The following is a 24,080-nucleotide window of genomic DNA, read 5'->3' as shown; positions in this document are numbered from 1 at the left end:
CGAAGGTTAAGGAGGAGAGACGTGCGCCTCCTCAGTCCTCTCTATTTTCACCCATACACCTGAAGGTCAGGTCAGGCCTCCCACAGGGCCCACACTGTCGCACTCTACATCTTAAAGGCTTTGGGAAGAGGTCCAACGTGGGAGGGAAAGCAGAACACAAGAATGTGGGAACCCTGGAGGGTTGTCAGTGTCAGGAAGGTGATATCCCCAACAGGTGACCTCGATCATGGCCACTGGGGGCTTCAGGCACAGGGCCTGATCAATGGACAGTAGAGTATCACCAGGGGTGTTCCCGATGGAACCAGTAGTCTTGATCCAGCGTCTGAGTCCCAGCACATGAGTGCCCACTCCCTCTGCCTCCCCTGCAGGCCTGTGTTAAACCTGCTGGAGGGGAGGCCTGCCAGGTACTCAGGGTCATGGATAGCAGCAGGTGGCTCTGAGGCCAGGAATGGTGAAATCCGAGGGAGGGACGAGACAGGGCCGGAGAAGCATGCTGGGGGGCCCTGGAAGGAGAATTATCGAAGGGCGGGTGCTCACCGTGCCCCACATCGCGGACACTGAATGGTGGGGTGGGGGGGCCCAGGGTGGGCACGGGGCACTACGGAGCGGGTACCGGGTCCAGGACCGGCGGGCGCCGGGCAGACTCCGTCCCCCGCTGCTCCGCGCCTCGCTTTCCTCCACTGGAAAATGGGCAGGAGCGCGGGCCCGTCTCCAGGACGCATCGCGTCAACGCCGGGTCTTATACGCCCTTGGTCGCCGCCGCCGCCGCCTCTGGGAGACAGAGCACCCTTGCGCCCTCAGGGTCTCGGACGCCGAGACAAGCCCCAAGTCCCCGCCGCCCGCGCCCCCTTCGGGGCGGAGCTTGCGCCGGCCCCGCCCCCCAGCCCCAGCGCTCCGGCCGGCGCGCCCCCGGCCCAGCTGCGGCGCGTGACGCGAGGCGCGCGGCTCCGGCGGCCACCGCGGGCGGGCGCAAGCGGCGGCGGCGGCCGACGAGCGGGCGACATGGCGGCAGCCGGGACGGCTGCGGGGCCGGCGGGACCCGAGCCCATGCCGAGCTACGCGCAGCTGGTGCAGCGCGGCTGGGGCAGCGCGCTGGCGGCGGCGCGGGGCTGCGCGGACTGCGGCTGGGGGCTGGCGCGCCGCGGCCTGGCCGAGCACGCGCACCTGGCGCCGCCCGAGCTGCTGCTGCTGGCGCTCGGCGCGCTCGGCTGGACGGCGCTGCGCTCGGCGGCCACCGCGCGCCTCTTTCGGGTCAGTGCCACCGAGGGCCGGGACGTGGGGCCGCGGGCTGGGGGGGCCGGGCTGTTATCGGGGGCCCGGGCCACGGACCCCGGGCCCTCGTGTGCCCCTTTCTGCCTCTACGGGCCGGGTCGCTGGAACGTGGGGCGCCTGCGGCTGGAGGAGCTGGTCCCTTTAGGGCTGAGAGGGGTGGGGGTGGGGTGGATGCGGGGGTGTGGCCGAGCTGTAGGAACGCCGGGCCGTGGGGACCCCCACACGGATGGGGTGTTCGGGATGTAGGGGAACCAGGGCAGACTTAGACCCGTCAGTGCCGGACAAGGCGGCCCCGGGCGGTGGGAGAGCCCGGGCCGCCGCGCGCCCTTTTAGGAGGGCCGAACCCGGGATGGAGGAGCGGAGGACGCGGGCGAGGTGGGCTGAGGGCACTGGAGCCGCCTGCGCCTTGCGCCTCGGGGCCATGCGGAGCGCGCTCGGAACCGGAGAGGGGCCCGAGGTCCTTGGGGCGGCGGAGCTGACTCCTCCGCTGCTACCGGGAAGAGGCCGGAGCTACCCGGTCGCTGCCTCGCGCATGTCTGGAGTCAGCGCCACCCTCCGACGTGGGGAGGCAAAGGCCTGGGCTCCCCGACCACGCCGGTGGTCGCAGTCTTGGGAGGTGGCACGGCCTGGGTCTCCAGGGCTGGACTGGGCTGCCTCCGAGGGGCTGCGTCCGAAATGCCCAGTTTCTAGCGAGTCTGAGGAGGCTACCGCTCCAGTTGGAGAGTGACCCTGTGGGTGACATTGGCGCCTGGCCTCCCTCCCATCCTTAGGGAGGGGTCGCTGCTAGGAGAGCTGCTGGGAAGGCATTTGGGCCCCTAGCTTGGCTGCGACTCCCCCATGGACCGACTGGGGACACCCCGCCCCAATCTGGCTGGAGGTGGCAGGGGGTGCGGGGACAGAGTGCTCGGCGCCAACAAAGGGGCCTTTCTCTACTGGCTGGGAAGAGGCTGGCTCTTGTTAAGTCAAGGATAGGGTGTTGTTTGGCCGCCACTGTCCCCACCACCGTCCCCGTATCACCCACATGGGGAAGAGACCCCAGCCACCACCCTGCTCCAGGGAGGGGAAAGCAGGCACATGTGCCCCTCCACAGGTCAGCCTTGGTCCATATCTGGCTTTGTTGCTCCCCCTATACTTTCCCAATTTCCAGCTGGGAAGTGGGAGATCCAGGAAGTTGAGGGTCAGAGCCCAGGCAGGGCATGTGGTTGGTCTGGGACAACCAGAGTGGAGCCACCTCCCTCCCGGAGGAGCAGGCTTGGCAATGAGGGGGGGCTGGTGGCAAGATCGCAAACACCCTCCCTTTTGGAACCCCCGGAGCTACCGTCAGTCCAGGTGGGACGAGAACAATTCCAGGCTCGCCCTTCCCAAGAAATGGGTGGAGGGGCTGCCCTCTCCTCCAAAGCTCATCTTCTTGGCAGCCGCCTGGTTGCCAGGGGTTACCGAAACTGGCTCCAGCTGTCTCCATGGCAACTGTTGGCGCTCCGGGCCCCCTCAAGCCTCTCCTGGAGGGAAGGGGGCGGGCTTGACCCAGCAGCCCTGGAGCCCCGCCCCCAGGGAGCTTGAGGCCCAGGCTCCCGGACTCCAGGGGATCTGTGCCCCCCTCCTCAATTTCTCCATGCCTCACCACTGCATGACCCCTCTTCCTTCGAGTCCTCCCTGGTGTCCCCCTAGGTCCCTGTGGCTCAGCTCGTGTCTTACCATCTCACTGAACATTCTTTCCTTGCCCTCTCCCCTTTCCCTCTCTGCCCCGTTCCCCGCTCCGTCCCTCCACATTTTCATGCTCTCCCCCAGCTACCCACCCCATCTTCCCCAACCCACTTCTCTCTACCCCCAAATTCTGCCTCCGAGGTACCTCCCATAGGGATCACTTGGGCCTCCGGCCCCATCTCCGTTCTGCCAGATGCCCCCATGCTCACCTCCAGGCTCTCTTCACAGGTTTATCTCCACAGTCCCCTTCATATCTTCTCTTTAACCCCCCTCCCTCCTCCCTGTTATATCCCCAGCGCCCTCTGTGACCCCCAACTCCCCTGGGCTGACCTCATTGGTCTCCCTTGTCTTACACTCACATGTCCCCCTCCTTGCCATCAGGGCTTTCCCTCAGGTCTTCCCTCACCCGCCTCCCCACCCTGCACCGGACAGCTGGGCACTAAGTTTAGCCCTTGGCTGGCACACGTGGGCTCTGGTTACGCTCTAGGCGACTGTGGGTACTGGGACCGGCCCTCCCCAACACCACCCAGCCTGGAGGGCCCCTGAGCCTGGGTTTCCTGGCCCTGGGCCCCTAGCGCTGATGGCCACCCACCTTCTCACCCGTAGCCCCTGGCCAAGCGGTGTCGCCTCCAGCCTAGAGATGCCGCCAAGATGCCTGAGAGCGCCTGGAAGTTTCTCTTCTACCTGGGTGCCTGGAGCTACAGCGCCTACCTGCTCTTCGGCACCGACTACCCCTTCTTTCACGACCCACCCTCTGTGTTCTACGGTAGGGGCCTTGCCAGATGGAGCAGGGTCGGGGAGGGTTCTGCTCTGCACATGGAGAGGGGTATGTGGGGGAGCCAGACACTCATCACACGTCTCATGCTGGATATCTTCCCCAAGACAAGGCCCCAAGGTAGCCCCAAGACAAGGGTGATCAAGGGGCTTTGGAGACAGGAAAATGCCCTCTTTAGACACTGGTCCTATTAGGGCTCAGGGAGGCACAATGAATGAGGTGAGCCCTTGTGTGGGCCCAGGTGGGCATTCCAGGTGTCTGGAACAGCATGTGCAAAGGCCCTGGGGCATGCGTGGGCTTGGTGCACGAGGACAAGAGGAACATAGGAGGAGTTTGAGTTTTCTCCCAAATGAGATGGGTTTGTGAATCATAAAAAGCTTCTGGCTACCATGTGGAGGCAGGAGAGTCTTGGACAAGGAAGAAAGTGGCCCAGTGGGCCTTACGTGGCTTATGTGGCTTTGACCAGCTTGGCAGAGAGACAACGATGGTGTGAAATGGCTGCAGCCGTTGATTGGGTCAGATATAAGGGTTGTCAAGGCCTGAGCTTGGTGGCACAGGCAGGAAGGTGACGGCAGTGCCCTTTATTGTCAACAGGCAGCCTGTTACAGAAAACCCTGTGACGGGGATGTCAGGATTTCTCTATTCCTGTGCTGACCACCCGGGCTGTGTACCAGGGACACACATGGACATGTTTCCTGCCGTGTGACACAAACAGTTTCAGAAGGCTCCTGGTGGCATCAAGCCCCACGCTCCCATCAGAGGGCTGGGCACAGAGCTGCTGTGTTTCGGTGTCCTGGTGACAAGCCTGTCTTGGTGGGACCATGTCACCCACGTGGCCATTCTTATAAATCCCTAGAGGGCAGGTTTTAGCCGTCATTCAATTTTTCCTTTATGTGAAGGAACCACAATGGAACTGTCTCAGTTTCAGGCCTGGAGCTTTTTCTGGCTTTTTCTTACAAATTATGCTGTGATCACATGCTTGCAGGTTAGCTGCTTATTCGCATGTGCGTTTAGCGGGCGCCTACTGTGTACCCGGCACTGTGCTGACACGGCTGTGAGCACAGAAGCTCCCAGCCTTGATGTCTTGTGGTGCCAGTGAAATGCGAAATCTGTGAACAGCCTGATGAGAAGACTTGGGGGAAAGGGGGGCGGGGAGGGAGAATTTTCTACAGGGGTGAGGATGGCCTCCCCAAAAGTGACTTTTGAATGGGGACCTGGAGGTGCCTAGAGCCGATCAGAACTGCACTGGCCACTGCGGGATGGGCACACTCCTGGCAGATCAGAGCAGCGAGGAGCCCCCCAAGACAGGGGGTACTTCCCAGAGGGAGCAGAGGGGAGTTTTGACAGGCCCAGATGAGCAGGGGAATGAGGGCAGGAGCCAGGGCACAGAGGGGCTCTGCCCAGAATGAGAGAGAAGTGGCTGGTTTGAGAAATGGTTTGAAGGTGGAACTGGTAGGATTCTTTGCCAAGCCCGAGGCTGGGGTGAGCAAGGAGAGTGGGGAGGACTCCAGGGGCTGGGATCTGGAGCGGAGGTTGGTGTGTATGTGTGTGTGGGGGGGAGGCGGGGGGGGGGGGTCAGGGAGAGCAGGAGCTGGGTTTGGGACACCCAGGAGCTGCTCCCAGAGGCCAGAGAGGGGGAATGTGGCGGGGGTGACACCAGAGCAGCAGGTGGATGTGAACGTGGAGAGCAGGCTGGCAGTCCGTGAACGGAGCCTGGCTCCCGAGGGCGCGGAGGTGCAGACAGAGTCTGGATGATGAATCGTATTTGTGCCCCCCCCCCCACCCTGCCTCAGATCTAGAGCTTGAAGCTGGAGGGGGACGCTCACCCATGGTAAAAGTCCTGCCAGCGTGATAGGTGGAAAACTCGGTGTCCTGTTTCCACAGTGAGCTCTGTGCATTGAGGCGCCTCCACGTTCCTTCCTTCTTTTTTTTTTTTTTTTTTCATGTTTATTTATTTATTTTGAGAGACAGAGAGGGAGAGCATGAGTGGGGGAGGGGCAGAAAGCGACACGGAGAGAGAATCCCAAGCAGGCTCCACGCTGTCGAGCACAGAGCCCGGCACGGGGCTCGATCTCACGAACCTTGAGATCATGACCCTGAGCCGAAATCAAGAGTCAGATGCTTGGGGCGCCTGGGTGGCGCAGTCGGTTAAGCGTCCGACTTCAGCCAGGTCACGATCTCGCGGTCCGTGAGTTCGAGCCCCGCATCAGGCTCTGGGCTGATGGCTCGGAGCCTGGAGCCTGTTTCCGATTCTGTGTCTCCCTCTCTCTCTGCCCCTCCCCCGTTCATGCTCTGTCTCTCTCTGTCCCAAAAATAAATAAAAAAAACGTTGAAAAAAAAAAAAAGAGTCAGATGCTTAACTGACTGAGCCATCCAGACGCCCCGACATCCCTTCCTTCTAAAGAGGGACAGAAGCACCCGGCGGCTGTGTGTGTTGGGGGGCCTCCACTGCCTGCAGCATTCCCACGTGGCCGAGGACAGAACTCGGAGGGAGGGCCCTGCCACAAGTGTGGGTTTTGCTGTCAAGCTCTGGGGAGCCCCCAGACCTGGCAAAGTGGTGGGAGGAGATCTAATCCACCGATGGGGGAGGGGTGGCTGCATTTTTTGTTATTAGGTAAAATATACGTGACATAAAATTAACTAAAATTCGCCCGTCACAAGTAATGCATGAGTCCACTTATACAGGGTCCTGGAGTAGCCAGATTCACAAAGACAGGAAGTGGACCGGTGGGTGCCAGGGCTGGGGGAGGGGACGGGGAGCGGGTGTTCAGTGGGGACAGTTTCAGTTTTCCAAGATGAAAAGAGTTCTGGGGATTGGCTGGAGTCTTATAACATGAAAGGAGTTCACACATAACAGTGTGAACATATGAATGCTACTGAACTTAAAAATGGCTCAGATGGCAATGCTTATGTTGCATGTGTTTTATCATAGTTTAAACAAATTCACCATTTGGGGGCGCTCAGGTCGCTCAGTCGGTGAAGCTTCCCACTTCGGCTCCTGTCATGATCTCGCGGGTTTGTGGGTTTGAGCCCTACATCGGGACCTCTGCTGTCAGCACAGAGCCTGCTTCGGATCCTCTGTCCCTCTCTCTCTGCCCCTCCCCTGCTTGCGTGTGCGCTCTCTCTCTCTCTCTCTCAAAAATAAATAAACATTAAAAAAAAAATACAATTTAAAAATTCACCATTTTAAAGTGAACAGTTCAGAGGCATTTAGTGCATTCCCCATCTTGTGCCACCATCACCTCTATCTAGTTTCGGAACATTTCCATCACGCCAGAAGGAGACCCTGTCCCCATGAGCAGCACTCCCTCCCCGGCCCCTGGCACCCCCGAATCTGCTTTCTGTCTCTACGGAGTCTCCTGTTCTGGACGTTTCATACACATGGGATTGTGCGTCACGTGACCTCTTGTGTCTGGCTTCTTTCACTCAGCCTCTTGTTTTTGACGTTCATCCACACGGTCGTGTGTGCCAGCGCATCGCTCCTTTCTAGAAACGGCTGAGTGATGTTCCGTCGTGTGGCCGGACCACGTTTTGCTCACCCCCTCACTAGTTGACGGGCACTCTGGGTTGCTTCCACCTTTTGGGGATGTGAACAGTGCCGCTGTGGATGCGCGTGTGCACGGAGCCCTGGTTTTCGTTCCCTTGAGCACATACCAGGCGTGGACTCGCTGGGTGACGGAGCTTGTGTGTTCACGGCTGTTGAAGCCGCTATGGGGAGTGGAGAGTCGGGAACAGGCTCTGGAAGGTCAGGGGGAGCTGGGGCGGAGCCGGGCGGGAGGCAGCGGTGCCCGGCCCAGGGTCAGGGTGGCGAGGGCAGAGGAAGTGAGCAGAGGTATGGATGGAAGGGGGCCCTGGATGGGGGTCCAAGTGGATCCCGGGTGCATAAGAGGTCAAGGCACAGACGAAGAATTGTCACTGAGGCGAGGGCACTGAGTATTTTTAGGGGACGGCCAGGCTTCCGGGGAACATGAGGGTCTGGTTCCAGGTCTGTGAGGCTGGGGGACAGGAGGCCCCGGATGGAGCCCAAGGAGGCCGTTTTAGGGAGTGGCCAGAGAACAAGACACAGTCCAGAGAAGTCCAGGTCAACGCAGACAGAGCCCTCTTGGGGAGGAAGTAGAGGTGACGGGGAGAGCTGAGGGGTCAGTGTCACCGGGAGGGTGTGAAGCCTGCATATGGGTGGGCACAGGTGCCAGGAGGAATGGGGGTGGCTGCAGGAGCCGGCGAAGGGGAGTCACAACCCACCTGGTGGGACAGTCCGTACTCATGGCATTGGCAGGTCCGATTTCTGCCTCAGCCGTCCCGCCCAGCATGGAGAGGCAGGGGGCAGCCTCCATCCGGCTGGGATTGGAGAGCCCAGGCCAGGGGCATCGGGGCTGGCTCAGGAGAGCCCGATGAGTAAGAGAAGACAGGAAGGGGGGGCCAAGCCAGAGTTGGAAATCCTGCAAGGGACAGATTTCAGGGGCAGGAGCACCTTTTTCTATAAATCTAGAGCTGTTCCGAAAAATAACAGCTATTCGTAAAAAATAACGGGTAGAGAAGGAGAACAGAAAACCGGCAACCAGGACACCTGCAGAAATGGGTGGCATGCCCTGGCTTGTGGAGGACGCACCCCAGCTTGAGGCGTCCTGGAGGCCCTGTAGGTCCCTGCCAACACAGTCCTGCTATCCCCAGACTGGACGTCGGGCATGGCGGTACCACGGGACATCGCAGCCGCCTACCTGCTGCAGGGAAGCTTTTACGGCCATTCCATCTATGCCACGCTGTACATGGACGCCTGGCGCAAGGACTCAGTGGTCATGCTCGTCCACCATGTGGTCACCCTGGTCCTCATCGTCTCCTCCTATGCCTTCCGGTGAGTCCGGGAGCAGGCAGGAGGGCACAGGGCACAGCATGAGCACAGAGAGGAGGCTGGCATGGGGCACAGGCTACTGACTGTAGGGGAAGGGGGCCACGGTGAGTATCCGCGGGGGGAGGGGTGGTTATGAAGAGAGATTCCAGAGGGACGGGGTATATCAAGTGCAGAGAACCCCCCACTCTGCTCATCCCCCCACCCATCCCCCTCCAACCCCACGGCAGCCTTGGCCGGGTCACGTAGCAAGTGTTTCCTGGCCGCCTGCCACGCACGGGTGTGCGTGGTGCAGCTATGAACACGAGAGACCGACCCTGGCATCCTAGAGCCACTGCAGCCAGCACATGTGGCCCCTGAGTGCTTCAGATGTAGCCTATCCGTACTTCAACACGCATAGGTGTAAAATCCCACGCAATTTCAAAGGCAAAGGAGAGTTAATATACGTGGCCAATGCTTTTGCTGTACCAACCGCATGTTAAGATGACAATATTTTGGATGTACTGAGTTCATTAGCATATAGCATTAAAATTAATTTTTATCTCTTCTTCTTTACTGGTATGTGTGGTTTGTTTTTTATTTATTTTTTTAATGTGGCTGCTAGACAATCTAAAATAACAGACGGTTCACGTCCTCTTCCTATTGGACTAGCTGATCTAGCTACACTCTCCAGTACGGGAGCTGCTGGCCACTCGGGCCTATTTCAGCTTTAATTACACGGAAGTAAAGTCGTATATTCTGTTCAGCCACACCAGCCACATTTCCGCTGCTCAGTGGTCACATGTGGCTGATGGCTCTCGTATTAGACAAGGCAGGTTTAGAACATGCCTCTCATTTTAGAAAATTCTATCAGCACTGCTGTAGAGTAGAATCCGATGATAAAACCCAAGCAAACAAATGAGAAAAGAACTCGAGAGTTTGTTTAAAAGTGATACCTGTGAAGAAAAATCAAGTCCGGAGATCAGGGCCGCAGGGGTGGTGAGGTACAGATGGGTGGCTGGGTGACAGGTGAGCCAAGACTGAAGGGAGGTGAAAGAAGGCTCCACGAACACTGGGGAGGTACACGTTAGGGGATGGTGACAGCATGTGCAAAGGGCCTGCGGCACATGAGCTGTCAAGAGGGCAGAGTGAAAGAGCCCAAGCCACACCAGGCTGAATTCAGGCCCAGTGGCCCAAGCAGCTGTAAGGTGGAATGCTGAGGAGGGATAGTGGGACTGCCTTCAGGCTCCTTCAGAGCCTAGTGCCGACTTGGCCTTTCCTGGGCAAGTCTGCAGCTTGCAGCAGTGTTCAGGTTAAACAAACAAAAAACCTAGGAGTGTTAGCATGGCAGTGATGTTTAAGGTGAGGGAAAAACTTGTAGGGGATCTGGATACAAAATGGCCCAGGCCACTGAGGGTCAGGGGTCCCAGAGATGAGAAGGAACAGACAACTTCCAGGGAGGCTCCTAGGTCACCTGGGGACAGTGAGACAGGGAGGGTGCAGATGGGGCTGCGGAGGGGCAGGTACAGCTTGGGTGCTGCCACTGACCTGGCCAGTGGCAGGAATGGGCAAGTCACGTGGGCCAGGGAGGACAGCTTCGAAGGGGCCTACAGGAAGCTTGGGGTGCAGCCTTGCTGCAGGGCAAGGGTCCCCAGTGTGACCCGCTCTCTCCTGTCCCACTTCCTCCCCCCAGGTACCACAATGTGGGCATCCTCGTGCTCTTCCTGCATGACATTAGCGACGTGCAGCTGGAATTTACCAAGCTCAATGTCTACTTCAAGTCTCGCGGAGGCTCCCACCACCGGCTCCATGCGCTGGCCTCCGACCTGGGCTGCCTCAGCTTCTGCCTCAGCTGGTGAGTGGGGGAGCAGGGAAGGAGGCGGAGCTGGCGGGAAGGGGTGGGGCTGGCGAGGAGGGGCAGGGCACTCGGGAGGAGGTGGGGCTGGCGAGAAGGGGCGGGGCACTCAGGGGAGGAGGTGGGGCTGGCGAGAAGGGGCGGGGCACTCAGGGGAGGAGGTGGGGCTTGTGGGAAGGGGTGAGGCCAAGCGGGGAAGGAGGTGGGGCTGGTGAGGTGGGCAGGGCCTCCCGGATGGGAGAGCCACGGGATTGGGTGGGGGGCGGGGGGACGGATTGGGCCGGAAAGGACAGAGCGGGGAATGGAGACGGATGGGCAGGGGTGGGCAAGGAGACAGGGGTGGGTAGGGATGTGCAGGGACAGGTGGACGAGTCCAGATGGGACAGCACAGGGGCCGAGTGGGGCAACCCTCCCCCTCTCCCAGACAGCTTCCCCCACCCACCCCTCCCCGCTGCAGGTTCTGGTTCCGCCTCTACTGGTTCCCGCTCAAGGTTCTGTACGCCACGTGTCACTGCAGCCTGCGCTCAGTGCCTGACATCCCCTTCTACTTCTTCTTCAATGCGCTCCTTCTGTTGCTCACCCTCATGAACCTCTACTGGTTCCTGGTGAGTCGGAGCCCCCAGCTCCTTGCCCACCGGCTGCCCCTCAGTTGGTAGTCCTGTCCTGGCCCCCCGGCCCCAAGCAGTGGTCCAGGCACAGGCCGTTCTCGGGCACACCCGGGGCGGGGCATATTCGGCAGCAGGAACGGCGCCGTGCGCTGGGCTGGTGGCCCCGGAGCGCGCGGCCTCTAGGAGGGCAGCAGGATCAGGGCAGAAGTGGCTTTTTCTCACCGGTGCCTCCCCCTCCCACAGTACATCGTGGCCTTTGCTGCCAAGGTGCTGACGGGCCAGGTACGCGAACTGAAGGACGTCCGGGAATACGACGCGGCAGAGGCCCAGAGCCCCAAGGCCAGCAAAGCTGAGTGAGTGTGGAGGGGCCGCCGCCCCGGTTCATTCCTTTAGCCACGTCTGTCCTGCCCCGCGCTCTGTGGGCCGGCCCCGGAGACAAGGCAGCGGATGATGTCGCCACGCCACGGACGCTGCATCCAAAAGAGCCTGCATCCAAAAGAGACTGTAATAAAGGCATGGATGATGTAGCAACAGAGTTAGATGCTGTAAGGACAGACAGGAAGTGCGTAGACAGGTGTGGGGGTGGGGGCAGACTGGCGAAAGGCAAGAATCGGGGTAGGAGCCGTGAGGCCAAGCTGAGGAGCTGGTCCAGTGGGTGAGCAACCATTAGCCAGGCCAGAGAGTGACCTCTAAGCAGGTGGCAGTGGAGGTGGGGACGCGGGGGTGCCATGGTGGCCCAGAGAGCCCCCACTCTGTCCATGTTGACTCTTCCCGGCCTTGAGGTCCAGCAGGGCAGCCCAGTGGTCAGCCAAGCAGGAGGTAAGGCTGGGGGCTCAGGCCCTAGGAGTCCTAGGGAAGGAGGAAAAAGGGGGGTCCTCATCAAGCATCATGGAGGTAGGCCCCCAGGACTCACCAGCCCCAGGTTGTAAGCCAGATGGTATATTCAAAGCCCCTAGCCTGGAGGGGCCCCAGGAGTGAATGGAGGCAGGTTTGGGTGGCCAGCAGAGTCTAGGGTGCACGGCACCCCGGAGACAACACGAGGAGGGTTTGAGCAGCAGCGAGGTAGGAGGCTCCCGACGACTCACAAGGCACTGAGCCAGTGGCCCCTGTGACTTGGCTGCTGGAGGCCTCATCAGTGAACGACCTGGGAAAGGTGGTTTCAGGGAAGCAGTGGGCTCAGAGCTCGATGAGATAGGTCAGAACGGGCAGTGAGGAGGGTGAGAGAAGCAGAGATTTAAAACATCTCCTTGGAGTTCAGAGGCAGGGGAGCAGAGAACTGGAGGATTAGCAGAGCGGAGAGCTGAATCAGAGGAGGGCTCTGTGGCTGGTTCACATGAATAAAAGCACTTTGCACCCTCAAAGCAGGAGACTACAAGTGGGGACTGCTAAGGCCAAAAAGCTGGCACCCAGGGCAGAGAGGGACCAGACAGGTGAGCAGGGGTCACAGACATGAGAGGCTGGGCAGCAGGTGTGGTCTCCCCAGCTGGATTGTGTGTGGGCCTGTTGGCCAAGGTGACTGATCATCACGAGGCCGTCACTGTCATCGGGGCATGTGGGCACAGGGGCCATAGTGGGAGGAGGAGAGTGACCAGATCCCAACTGTGCTGTTTTAGGCAAAACAAATAAAAAGAAACAAAGACAATCCAAGACTTCAGGGCTGTGTGCACTGGCAGAGGGGGATTAAGAGTCTAGTTTGGGGGATGTTAGATCGTCCGATGTCCAGGGAACATGAATTGGCCATTCCACAAAGACTTCAGTGAGGTCTCGCCGAAGAGTCTGACCAACCCTCAGAGGCTTCCAGAAAAAGCAACGGCTAAAGAGAACTCCAGGGGTGGGAGAGGGGAGCACCTGCTTGGCCAAAACTAAAAACCCGAAAGATCTTCCTGCTGTAAACTAGGGAACTCCTGGTGGAGATGTCCTTGCAATGCAGAGCCCAAGGCAAAGAGCAGGCCAGACCACCCAGCCCTGCTCAGTGCTGCCCCCTCCTCTGTCTGGCCTGCGAATGCCCAGCCAGAATGCGCGTTGAGGAGCTGGCACCTGGCCAGCATTTCCAGTAGGATGAAAGTACAAACTCCGTGCACAAATGGCAGGGCATACCAGGGAACACGCTGCCACGATCGACCCCATGGGCATCACGAGCAGAAGAACCAAGTTCCCCAAGGTTGGCTAGAGTTAGCTCAGTTGGGTATAAAATGGAATGGGCTAAAAAGCAAGGAGCATGTGGAACGTGCTACAGGAAAGTGGTCAGGACGCCTCCAAACCATCAGGTCATGGAAAACAAGGAGGCTGAGGAACTGTCCCAGATCAGAGGAGACTAAGAAGACACGGTGACTGAATGCCGTGTGGGATCATGGACCAGAAAAAGGACATCCGTGGAAAGACTGGCAAAATCCAAATAAGGCCTACACTTAGTTCACAGCCTGTCCCAGCCGTGGTTTCCTAGTGTGACAGATACACTGTGGAGGTGTAAGACGGTAGCATTCAGGGAGGCTGGGTGAGGGCTACACCCGAGCCCCCTGTACTGTCTTTGCAACATCTCTGCCAATCTACAATTATCCGAAAATAAAAATCTTACTAAGAAAAACAAAAGGCGTGAAAAACCATCACAAATGACGTTGGATGTCATTTTACGTTGCCGGGGCCCTCGTAACAAAGTACCACACGTTGGGGGAGCTTTAAAACAACCGAAATTTATCCCTCACGGTTCTGGAGACCAGAAGTCTAAAATTGCCAGCAGGGCCGTGCTCCCTCTGACGTCTCTAGCAGAGGATCCTTCCGTGTCTCTTCCAGCTTCTGGGGACTCCGGGTGTTTCTCTGCATCACCCCAATCTCCATTTTCTGTCTTCGCATGACCTTCTCCTCTCTGGCTCTCCTCTCTTGTAAGGACACTTGTCCTTGGATTTAGGGCCCACCCTAAAGCCAGGATGAGGTCATCCCAGATCCCTTCACTTACATCTGCAGAGACCTTCTTTTCCAAATAAAGTCACATTCACAGGTGCCAGAGATTAGGATGTGGGCGTACCTTTTTGGGGACCACTCCTCGCCCTGCTGTGCGTGTTAAGACTCGTACAATTAGATACAGCTGAAGAGAGAATCGCTAACTGAAAAGCTGTGAACAAGTGGCCCAGAAGACAGCGAAAGCAGTTGGAAAAAATGACAGCTAGAATCCCCTGGGCTAGCTGAGTCCTCACAGGAGAACAGAGAGAGACCGTATGAGAAGATGTAACGTGGAGCATTTTCCAGATGTAAAGATGTAAACCGTAAAGAGGACGAATAAAAAGACATCCAGGCCTCAAACACACCACGGTGAAAAATGCAAAACAGCCACAGAAAAGATGGCCAATGAACCGTAACACTAACAGCAGCGAGGGACGCTGGACGACCGTGGAGGAAACTAGCATGTCAAACGCTGAAGCAACTGGGAATTTCACACGAATTTTTTTTTTTTTTTGAGAGAGAGAGCGCGAGTGCATGCTCACGAGTGGGGGAGGGGCAGAAGGAGAGGGAGAATCTCAAGCAGGCTCTGCCCTGTCAGCGCAGAGCCCAACGTGGGGCTCGATCCCACGAACCCTGAGATGAGAACCTGGACCGACATCAAGAGTCGGGCGCTTAACTGAGCCACCCAGGTGCCCCCTTCATACACAGTTTTGACAGCATTTGCTCGAGGACGCCTGGCTGGCTCAGCCAGTGGAGCACACGACTCTTGACCTCAGGGTCATGAGTTTGAGCCCCTCTTTGAATATAGAGTTTACTTTTAAAAATGAATAAAATCTTGGGGCGCCTGGGTGGCTCGGTCGGTTAAGCGGCCGACTTCGGCTCAGGTCATGATCTCGCGGTCCGTGAGTTCGAGCCCCGCGTCGGGCTCTGTGCTGACAGCTCAGAGCCTGGAGCCTGTTTCAGATTCTGTGTCTCCCTCTCTCTGACCCTCCCCTGTTCATGCTCTGTCTCTCTCTGTCTCAAAAATAAATAAACGTTAAAAAAAAAATTAAAAAAAAAATGAATAAAATCTTTAAATAAAAACAATTACTCCAGAGACAGGACACCCACAAGAACGAAACCTATGAAAATGTACCATGCATAGTTCTCGATGGGTATATTTCAGAAAACAGAAACACTATCCCAAGAGGCAGATCAGCAGATGAAATGATACATACCTGGGTGAAAAATTTTAAATGCCTAATTTGATATTTAAAGAGAGTGAGGGGCGCCTGGGTGGCTCAGTCGGTTGAGCGACCGACTTCGGCTCAGGTCACGATCTCACGGTTTGTGAGTTCGGGCCCCGCGTCGGGTTCTGCGCTGACAGCTCGGAGCCTGGAGCCTGCTTCCCAGTCTGTGTCTCCTTTGCTCTCTGCCCCTCCCCCACTCATGCTGTGTCTCTGTCTCAGAAATAAATAAACGTAAAAAAAAAAAAAAAAATTAAAAAAAAAAAGTGAGGCCTGATGTAGTAAATATCAAAATGGGGTTGGGGCCTTTGCACTTGGCAGGAGGGTGGGGTTTACCGTTAGCAGATAGTAAATACTTCTGTTAATGCTATTGGGGCATAGAGGGCAGCCCGGAAACAAAACAAAACAAAACAAAACAGGTACAACAAAATAAATGCAAAAAAGAAGGTTAGTGAAAGCAGGATAAGTAATGCAAAAGAAGAGGGTAGAATCCCAAATATCACGCATCCAAATACGCATACGCATGAAATAATCATAATGGTTGCAAGACTTTTTTTTTCTTTCAATATCCACCTCTATACTGGTTAAAAGACTTCAAGTCCAGAGTACATGAAAGTTGCGAGTAAAAGGATGGGACAAGAAATTCAGGTGGCATTCTTGATTTGGAACGTTCCACAGTGTACAACCCAGAATCTCCACTTGAGAGGACTGAGGGAAGTGGTCTGGGCTCACAAGCCACCCAGAAGCAGGGTGAACAGATGTCCTTTTGAAGCACAGGGCAGTTCTCACAACTGACCAAACCCAGCCCCCGGGGGAAATCTCAAGCACTCAGAACCAGGATTGTGCAGGCTGCACGGACAAAAATGCAGTGAGGTTTGAGAACAGCAAGGAATGACGACGGGGACCACTTTTAATTCGGAGCTGCAAAAACAAAACGTGCCAGCGAGGTAGCACCACCCCCGTCCTCACTGTGCTCGGCCTCATTCTCTCTCTCTTCTCACCCCTTCCCCCTCCCAGAGCCCCTGGTCATCTGGTGGGGACTTACACAGCTCAAGTGCCCCTCACCCAGCCCCTCAGTCTGAAGCCCCCGTCATCGCCTCAGGCTCTGCCCGGATCACCAGCCATGGGGGGGGGGCCCTCCTCACCCCACACTCGCTCTGCTGACCTGCCCCACGGTACCCACCACCATTTCCTTGCTGGCCTTCCCCCCCCTCCCAGGCCCCTTTCATTCACCCCAACTTCCAAGTTTCTCTCCCAGCTCACGGTGCTCCTCTGTGCACCAATCTCCGTCTCCAGGTCTGCTTGACATCCCTAGCATCTTTGAAAACATCCGGAACCGGCCCCCATTCCCACCCCAAACATCCTCTCCGGAATAGTTTTTCCATTGCGGTTGAAGGAAACTCAGGGTGAAGACCTGGCCAAGCCCTAGGGAGTTCCCTCACTCCCTCTCTTCCTTACCTCTGAGGAAACATCCAGAATCCACCCGAGACGCTGCCTGCCCTCATTCATCACCCTCCAGCTTCCACCCTTGTTCTGATTCTTTTTTCCCCATAGTGGTGCAATGAACCTGAAAAGCATAAATCTGACATCATAGAGAAGCCACACATCCCCCCCAAAATACTGACACTAGTTTTGAGGGGGAGGGGTGCTTGGAAGCTTGTACAGAAAAATAGACCAGCATCATTGGGAAAGTTCTGATAAAAAGGCACGTGTGAGGGTACCCATCCTTGAAGGTATTAAACATAATATATAGAAACCGAAACAGAGCTGAGTCCATAAATAGAATAGACTCTAGTCCTAAAGATCACTGGGAGGCAGGAGCTGTCAGAATACTTGGTAACCATCTGGAGAAGAGCAAACCTTCGTGGGATCTCGAATCAGCCCGAGGGCAAACTCCCCACGGATCAGATATCGCGGCCAAGCAGAGGCTGTGAAATGAAACCAGAGCCCGAAAGGGAGATTGTGTCGTCTAGCAGTTGAACTACGAGAACAGTCCAGAAGCTGGGAACCCCACCTCTGCTCTGCTCTGCTCAGGGAGCCAGCAGGCAAAGCCAGAAGAGCAAGGGCAGATGGGAGGCCCACATAGGGCTCATCTATAAACTCACAGATCAAGGGCCCCTCCCTGTTGCAGAGAGAGAAAGAGAGAGAGCCAACCACGGGAAAGGGGGCAGAGGATGGGATGCGTGCTCCCAGGAAGGGAATCCAGTGGGTCTAGCCCAAGGGAAGAATGGATCGAAGTGACTGAGTTCGTGTCCAGTGTAGATCCTTACATGAAAGGGTCTCTGAGCTAGATTGCTCTGCAAAGTGAGGGGATGGCGATACCCCTGTAGGCTAGTATCTGTGAGACACCAGCAAGACTTGTGTAAAGCACTACACAGAAGCAAGACCCCGAGGCCGAGTCGCAGCAGCGGCTCAGGCACACTGGGAGTTTTCTATTCTTTCTGATGTCTGGATCGTGAGAATATATTACCAGCTCAAGAAACTTGATACATTTGTATGTAAACGAGAAGGTGGAATCCACTTCTGCGGAGACAGACCATGTGCAAAGACAGGAAGGGCTCGCCTAAGTGGGAAAAGGAATAGGCAATACCATGACCATTAAGCCACAGTAAGATGCGGTTTCCGCACCAGCAGGCACTGGCAAAGGCACCAAGGAGCAGGGGCAGAAACCCTTGTTGAATCTGGTAAGATGGTCGTGGGCAGACCCCCAGTGCCCAGGTCCCCTCCCAGTCGGAACCCCAGAGACCTGCCACTGATACAGGCAGGGGAAATGGAATTTACAGAGAGCAGTGGGGCACACGGGAGCGATTTCGGCGTTGCGTTTTTGGAAAATTAAGGTGCAGAAGACGGAAGTCAGGCGGAGGGCTTTTACTTTCCAGCGGCCGGGCTGTGGATGGCTCAGGAGGGAGGAGAGAGGAGGGTTTACGCCATGCCCAGTGGGCGGAAGGCAAGGTCTTCTGGCCCTGTGGGAAGGGAAGAAGGACCCAGGTGAGCCCCCGCCGGGTAGGAAAAAGAGATGTGGAGGGCAAGGCAGTCGGGACAGGGCAGTATGTGGGGCATGGGGCCCGGGGCTAACCGCGGCCCGGTTCTGGCCTCTAGGAAGCCGCTGAGGAATGGCCTGGTGAGAGACAAGCGCTTCTGAACTCCTCGACCGCCTTCGCATCCCCTAGGACCCAGCCCCGCCCGACCACGCGCCCCCCTCCAGGGACCGACCACGCCCCTCCCTCGGGACTCTGGCTCCGTCCAGCTCCGCCCCACCTGGGCCCTGGCCACTGCCCGTCACCTCCCCCTGGACCCCTGCCCGGCACCCCCGAGACCCCGCCCCCGGGGGTCTACCTTCGTCGGGCTTCAGAACCGCGGCCACGTCCCCCGGGACCCTGACCCCGCCCAGCCCCAGACCTCTGTCCTGGCCCCTCCAGGGACCTCGGCCCCGCCCCCCAGCCTGCAGGTCGGGGGAGTCCGGAGGCCCCTGAGCACTCGTCCGGCCGCCGCCAGCGAGGAAGATGCCATCGCCGTGCCGCCGTCCTGGCCGCCGCGTCCTTTTCCTCCTCCTGGCCCTGCTGCTGCCCTCGCCGCCCCCAGCCCGCGCCCCAGCGCCGCCGGGCCCCGCCGCCACCCTGCTCCAGGCTCTCGGGCTGCCTGACGCGCACCGGGGCGCACCCACGCCCCGGCCCGTACCCCCCATCATGTGGCGCCTCTTCCGCCACCGGGACCCCCAGGAGGCCAGGGTGGGCCCGCGGCGGACGCCCCAGGGAACCACCCTGAGACCGTGCCACATGGAGGAACTGGGGGTCGCCGGAAACATCGTGCGCCACATCTCGGACCGCGGTAAGTGGGGCCTGCGTTGGGGGCGTGTGTCCGGGAGGCCGAGACTCCTCTGTGCGCCCTGCCACGAGCCTCCAGCGCCGCGTGGGGGAGGCCAGAGCACCTCCGAGTGTCCCCACTCGTCCCGTCCAGCCCACGAGCAATCTGGGCCTCCTCACTCGATCTGCTCTTCCCCCGTGGACACCTGCGGGCACCGGTTGGAGTTGTCCCAAGGCAGGCGCCCTTGCACCCGGCAAGGCCCCCAGCTTGCAGCCGAAGCCCTGCCCCCACCTCCCCCATCCCGGCCCCCACCCCCGCTGCTTCACACCATTTGATGCCTTTCCCGGAGATACCACCTCTCCAGCATCGCTTCCCCACGAGCCCCCAGGCATCCGTTCGTCTCTTCCCCTGCCTGGGGTTGGCGGGCAGGCTGCCCTGCGCTGGGCAGGACTTCTTCCTTGCAAACGATGCCCTGCCCCCACTCTATCGCCCGCCCCCCCCTCCCCGCGCCACTTCACACCATTTGACGCCTTTAGAAGGCAGTTTGGCGCCCCTCTTCCCCAGGCGCTCACCTTTCCCCCACCCGCAGAGACACCGCCCCCCCCCCCAGACCCCCTAAGGGCAGGCCGGGCAGGGCGCTGGGGTGCAGCGCGAGCCGAGCTCTCTCCCTGCCATCCCAGGTGCGCCCACCCGGCCCCCGGAGCCCGCCTGGGCTTCGGGGCAGTGCCCTGAGTGGACCGTCGTCTTCGATTTGTCAGCCGTGGAACCTGCCGAGCGTCCGAGCAGGGCCCGCCTGGAGATGCGCTTTGCGACGGCGGCCGCGGAGGAGCCGGCCGGCTGGGAGCTGAGCGTGACTCAGGCGGCCGAAGGCGCGGTCGCTGGGCCCGTGCTGCTCCGCCAGGTGGTGCCCACCCTGACGGTCCCGGTGCGCGCCGAGCTGCTGGGCGCCGCCTGGGCCCACAATGCCTCGGCGCCTCGCAGCCTCCGCCTGGCGCTGGCGCTGCGCCCCCGGGTCCCCGCCGCCTGCGCGCACCTGGCCGAGGCCTCGCTGCTGCTGGTGACGCTTGACCCGCGCCTGTGCCACCCACTGGCCCGGCCGCGGCGCGAAGCCGAGCCCTCAGTGGGCGGCAGCCCTGGAGGCGCGTGTCGCACGAGGCGGCTCTACGTGAGCTTCCGCGAGGTGGGCTGGCACCGATGGGTCATTGCGCCGCGCGGCTTCCTGGCCAACTACTGCCAGGGCCAGTGCTCGCTGCCCGCGGCGCTGTCCGGACCCGGGGGGACGCCCCCGCTCAACCACGCCGTGCTGCGCGCGCTCATGCACGCGGCCGCCCCCGGTGCCGCCGGTCTGCCCTGCTGCGTGCCTGCGCGTCTGTCGCCCATCTCTGTGCTCTTCTTTGACAACAGCGACAATGTGGTACTGCGGCACTACGAGGACATGGTGGTGGATGAGTGTGGCTGTCGCTGACGGAGCCAGGCAGGGGCCCAACAATAAACACTGCGTGGTCCGCTTCCCTGTCTCCGGTCTGGTCACCTGAGGGCGGGAAAGGAAGCAGCCACATCCATCACCACCCACTGCCAGGGCTTGGGAGTGTCCCACAGTGATGCCACCTGCCCAGCCCTCCTAGAGCTGGGTTCCCAGAACCTCATCTCTAGGCGGCCTGACATCTAACGTGCCTAAGAGCCTGGGAACTGCCCACTGCACCGAGGTCACCCCCTAGTCCCTGCTGTGCACATCGGGCCATTCTCCGCTTTGCCATCCAGGTGACCCCAAGGCTCCCAACCAGCCAGGTCCCCAGACCAAGTGCTCTGCCATCTCCCTGCAGTTGATCTGTCCCGGTGTGAACACAAGAGCTGTTAATTAAGATTTTATTGGTGACAATAGAGCTTAAAACAAATTGACCAGAAATCAAAAGTTACATTGCCTTGGTACATATGCTCCTTGATTTGGAAAACTCAGAATTAACTGCTGCTATGAAGGTGAAGAACAAAGCAAACAGCACAAAGCAGAGGCAAGGCATTCCAAGGGAACAGAACAGGGCAGGTGGGTGGGTGGGTGGGTGGGCGGGCGCACGTGTCGCCCACGGGGTGTGTCGCACAAGGGGTCATAGCGGAAACCTATCCAAACTCTATGCCTCTATGTGGCCTATCAAAAGAAGGGGGAAACCGAAAGCCCTACAGCAATGGTAATAAATAAGAGGCCTTGCCAGAAGGAAGGTGGCCTGTGTGTCCCCGTCTCCCACGTACGAGCTGGAATCTGGAGGCTTTGAGATCAGGGCCAGTGTTCGCCTCACTGGGACGGGGAAGCTGGGGGGGGGGGGGGGGGGCGGGGGGCAGGGTCACCAGGGCCTGGATAGGCAGGGAATGGTCCCCAAATAGGTGGTTGCCAGGGAGACAGTACTACCCCACCGTGGTGCGCAAGGAGCTGGGGGTGGCTCTCCCAGCTACAGTAACTTCCTGTGTTGTGGCCCAAGCCCCCTCGGCACAGAACCAACCTATTTCTGATACATGCTCCTTCCCCCCCGCCCCCCAAAAGCAGAAATCACTCCACCCTATCACACCTGTGCCCACAGGTAGAGGGGCTCCCAACTTGGAGGGTGGGGTGGAGAACAAGGTGAGTGGGGCACTCAGCGTGTCTAACCAGCCACGGGGACCGTGGGTGCCTCCCTGGGGATGGGTCCTCTTGGCTGCTGCTGTCTTCCATCAAATCCTCAGGAAGGACCCTAGGGAAGAAGCCACTGGCCAGAGAATAGCCACCTCCTCACCCTCTGGCCTCACAGCCAGTCCTGCCCAAGGCCCCTCCCAGGGTGGGGCGCGAGTCCACCGCGTGTAGGAAGCACTTTGCTTCTCAGAGTCCAGCGGAGACTGGGGCTGCCTGGCCCGGGACGAGACGGTGCTCTCTCACCGCCCTGACGTGCAGGGAGAAGCCGCCGGAAGCTAAAACTGAAAACAAAAATCCTCCTCGCGATCCCGTCACAGGTGTTGATCCTAATCTTGAGATGTGTTGGCTTGTTTAAACTTCGTTCCTGGAAGCTTCTCACATCTTCCAGGTCCACCACTAAGATTTGAGAGACAAACTCAGGAAAGTATGTTTTTCAGTACTCCTTTGAAAGAATCTTTAAAAAACAAACAGAAAAACCCAAAACACCGTGTTTTCTTTAAATGAAACCCTCTTAGAACACAGGCAGCGTGACCAGGGCAGTTTCAGAGCTGGTGTGGACAGAACCCACACCTCCTCGGGGCTCTCCCGGCATGGCCGCCCCGGCAAGGAGCCTGCTCGGCACAGAAATGCGAAGTTTTTCCTGCTAAAACGTAGTCCCCTTTCAATAAAAGAGAAACAGAAAGAAAAGAACAGAGGAAAGGGCTACTCTGAGATGAGGGTCTTCCTCCCTCCGCCCTGGTCGCAGACCCAGGTGTGGACGCGGCGAGCGCTGGGCCTCCTTGGCGAGCGGGGCTGGCAGGGCTCGCTGGCGGGCGGTCCTCCGTGGCCGCCCGCCTCCCGCTCTCCCTTCTCCTTCTCCTCGCCGCCGCGGGCCAGCAGTGGGCGCTCGCTCTGTCTCGGGCTCCTCTCTCCCTCGGGTGCTCCTCTCCCTCTCCTGTTGCTCACAGTGGTGCTTCAGTTTTAGCAGTGGAAAACAGGTATCCATTTATTTTTATTTTTTATTACCCAGAATAAGATGCTGATGGACTAAGCCACATAGCTTAGCTCTTCCGCCGCCACCTGTGGGGAGGGAGGGAGGCAAGGGGCCGTCAGAGAAGGCAGAGCCCCACGCAGCTGGGCAGCTAGAAGGTGCGGGGCTCTTCCCCCCACTTCCCTTTGCACCCGTGAAGCGGAACCTCAGAAGCTGGGTGCCCAGACTAGTGACTCCCCACCCAGAGAGAAGGAAGCCGAGAGTTTAAGGGGCCTCCTCTGTCAGCGGCACCAGCACCCCACCTCCCCAGCACACGCACGGATAGGGGACCGGGCCCATGCTCGCCCAGCTCTGGTCACGCCACAGTCAGGGGAACCATATGACAGGGCTTTCAAGGAACCCGGAAGGCCCTCCTGCAGAGGTGCCCCTCCGCCAGGACTCCCACATCCAGCCCTTCCTCGCTGAGTTCTAGGACTCTCTCAGGAGGGACTATGATGCAGAGACGTGTGTATGAAGCTCCCATCCTCCCACTGCCATGAGCAGATGTACAGGGAGAGAAAATGACAGTTCAAAGGACAAGCTGGCCTCTGGGGGTCTTGAGAGCCCTCCCCCGCATTTCCCAAATCTCCCATCAGATCCAGTTACTGGTGACGACCTCCTGCAGGGATCAGCTTGCCTTCTAGTACTGGGACAGCCCTGTCACTCCGCCGTGCTGGTACGCCCGCTCCCCTTGGTACGTGGAGTCTTGCGACAGCGCCACATCAATCTGTGACTTAAACTCATCGCCAAGGTAACTGTCCTGAAAAACAAAGTTGGGGAAATAAGCACCCGAGCAGAGGATGTGCTAAAATCCTTGCAGCCGCAAGAACCTGCTCCATGTCTGGCCCCTCACCAGCCCCAGAGAAGGATCTGGGCAGCTCGCTTCTGAAGCCTAAGCGGCACAGGACCCACACTGGTTACCTTTTGACAGAACACAGGTAACCCAAACCACCGCTTAAGACAAGATCGGAGAGGTAATGTTCCAGACCCCACAGTACCCCCTGCCAAGGGTAGGATACGTAGGAGGCCATCCTTCTGAGAGGCGTGCTCAGGCCGCTAGAGGGGAGCGTGTGAGGTCTGCATATGGGGAGGGCTCCTTCCGACTGTCCTGACTTCTCTGCTGCTGGCTCACCTGGGACAGCTCGGGCTGGGAGAGGCCGGGCTGGCTCATCTGGGAGGGCTGGCTCATGGAGATGTAGCCCTGTGTCAGGGCGCCCTGGGAGAAGGGCTGTGATGCCACATCCTGGCTGGCCTGGCTGTTGGGGAGATTCGTCTGGCTGGGTCCAGGGAGCCCAAAGCGGTTCTTCTGGCGCCCCCCACGACCAGTCTTGCCTTTTGGGGTACCCCGGCCTGAAAGACAGCAGTCCAGGGTTCCTTGAAGGAGGTCTGCACCTGACAGACCGGCC

At 58.8% G+C, this 24,080-nt stretch overlaps 3 protein-coding genes across 4 annotated transcripts in view; 2 read left to right on the top strand and 1 right to left on the bottom strand.

Annotated features, from left to right (window-relative positions):
- The first annotated feature begins 920 nt into the window (after window positions 1-920).
- On the top strand, window positions 921-18,687 carry CERS1 (ceramide synthase 1). Its single transcript, XM_019416415.2, has 7 exons — window positions 921-1,251; window positions 3,583-3,742; window positions 8,423-8,603; window positions 10,270-10,431; window positions 10,889-11,036; window positions 11,283-11,392; window positions 18,302-18,687. Exons 1-7 carry the CDS (start codon window positions 1,003-1,005, stop codon window positions 18,342-18,344), a joined length of 1,053 nt encoding a protein of 350 aa, XP_019271960.2. The 5' UTR covers window positions 921-1,002; the 3' UTR covers window positions 18,345-18,687.
- An 18-nt stretch (window positions 18,688-18,705) lies between these two features.
- On the top strand, window positions 18,706-20,515 carry GDF1 (growth differentiation factor 1). Its single transcript, XM_019416414.2, has 2 exons — window positions 18,706-19,030; window positions 19,687-20,515. Exons 1-2 carry the CDS (start codon window positions 18,706-18,708, stop codon window positions 20,469-20,471), a joined length of 1,110 nt encoding a protein of 369 aa, XP_019271959.2. The 3' UTR covers window positions 20,472-20,515.
- Window positions 20,516-20,858: 343 nt separating this feature from the next.
- Window positions 20,859-24,080, bottom strand: part of UPF1 (UPF1 RNA helicase and ATPase) — a 37,468-nt gene continuing 34,246 nt past the window's right edge. For both annotated transcript variants that reach the window (XM_053897775.1, XM_053897776.1), the window contains exons 22-24: window positions 23,807-24,024; window positions 23,312-23,434; window positions 20,859-22,724 (exon numbers count right to left, since the gene is read on the bottom strand). In XM_053897775.1, coding sequence (XP_053753750.1) covers window positions 23,315-23,434; window positions 23,807-24,024 — 338 coding nt within the window. In that variant the 3' untranslated portion in view covers window positions 20,859-22,724; window positions 23,312-23,314. The remainder of the gene's footprint in view (window positions 22,725-23,311; window positions 23,435-23,806; window positions 24,025-24,080) is intronic.

Source organism: Panthera pardus, unplaced genomic scaffold, assembly GCF_024362965.1.
Source record: "Panthera pardus isolate Hobbes unplaced genomic scaffold, ASM2436296v1 HiC_scaffold_8, whole genome shotgun sequence".
Lineage (NCBI taxonomy): Eukaryota > Metazoa > Chordata > Mammalia > Carnivora > Felidae > Panthera > Panthera pardus.
Note: the sequence above shows the minus strand (reverse complement) of the source record. Positions and strands in the feature narration are given on the sequence as shown.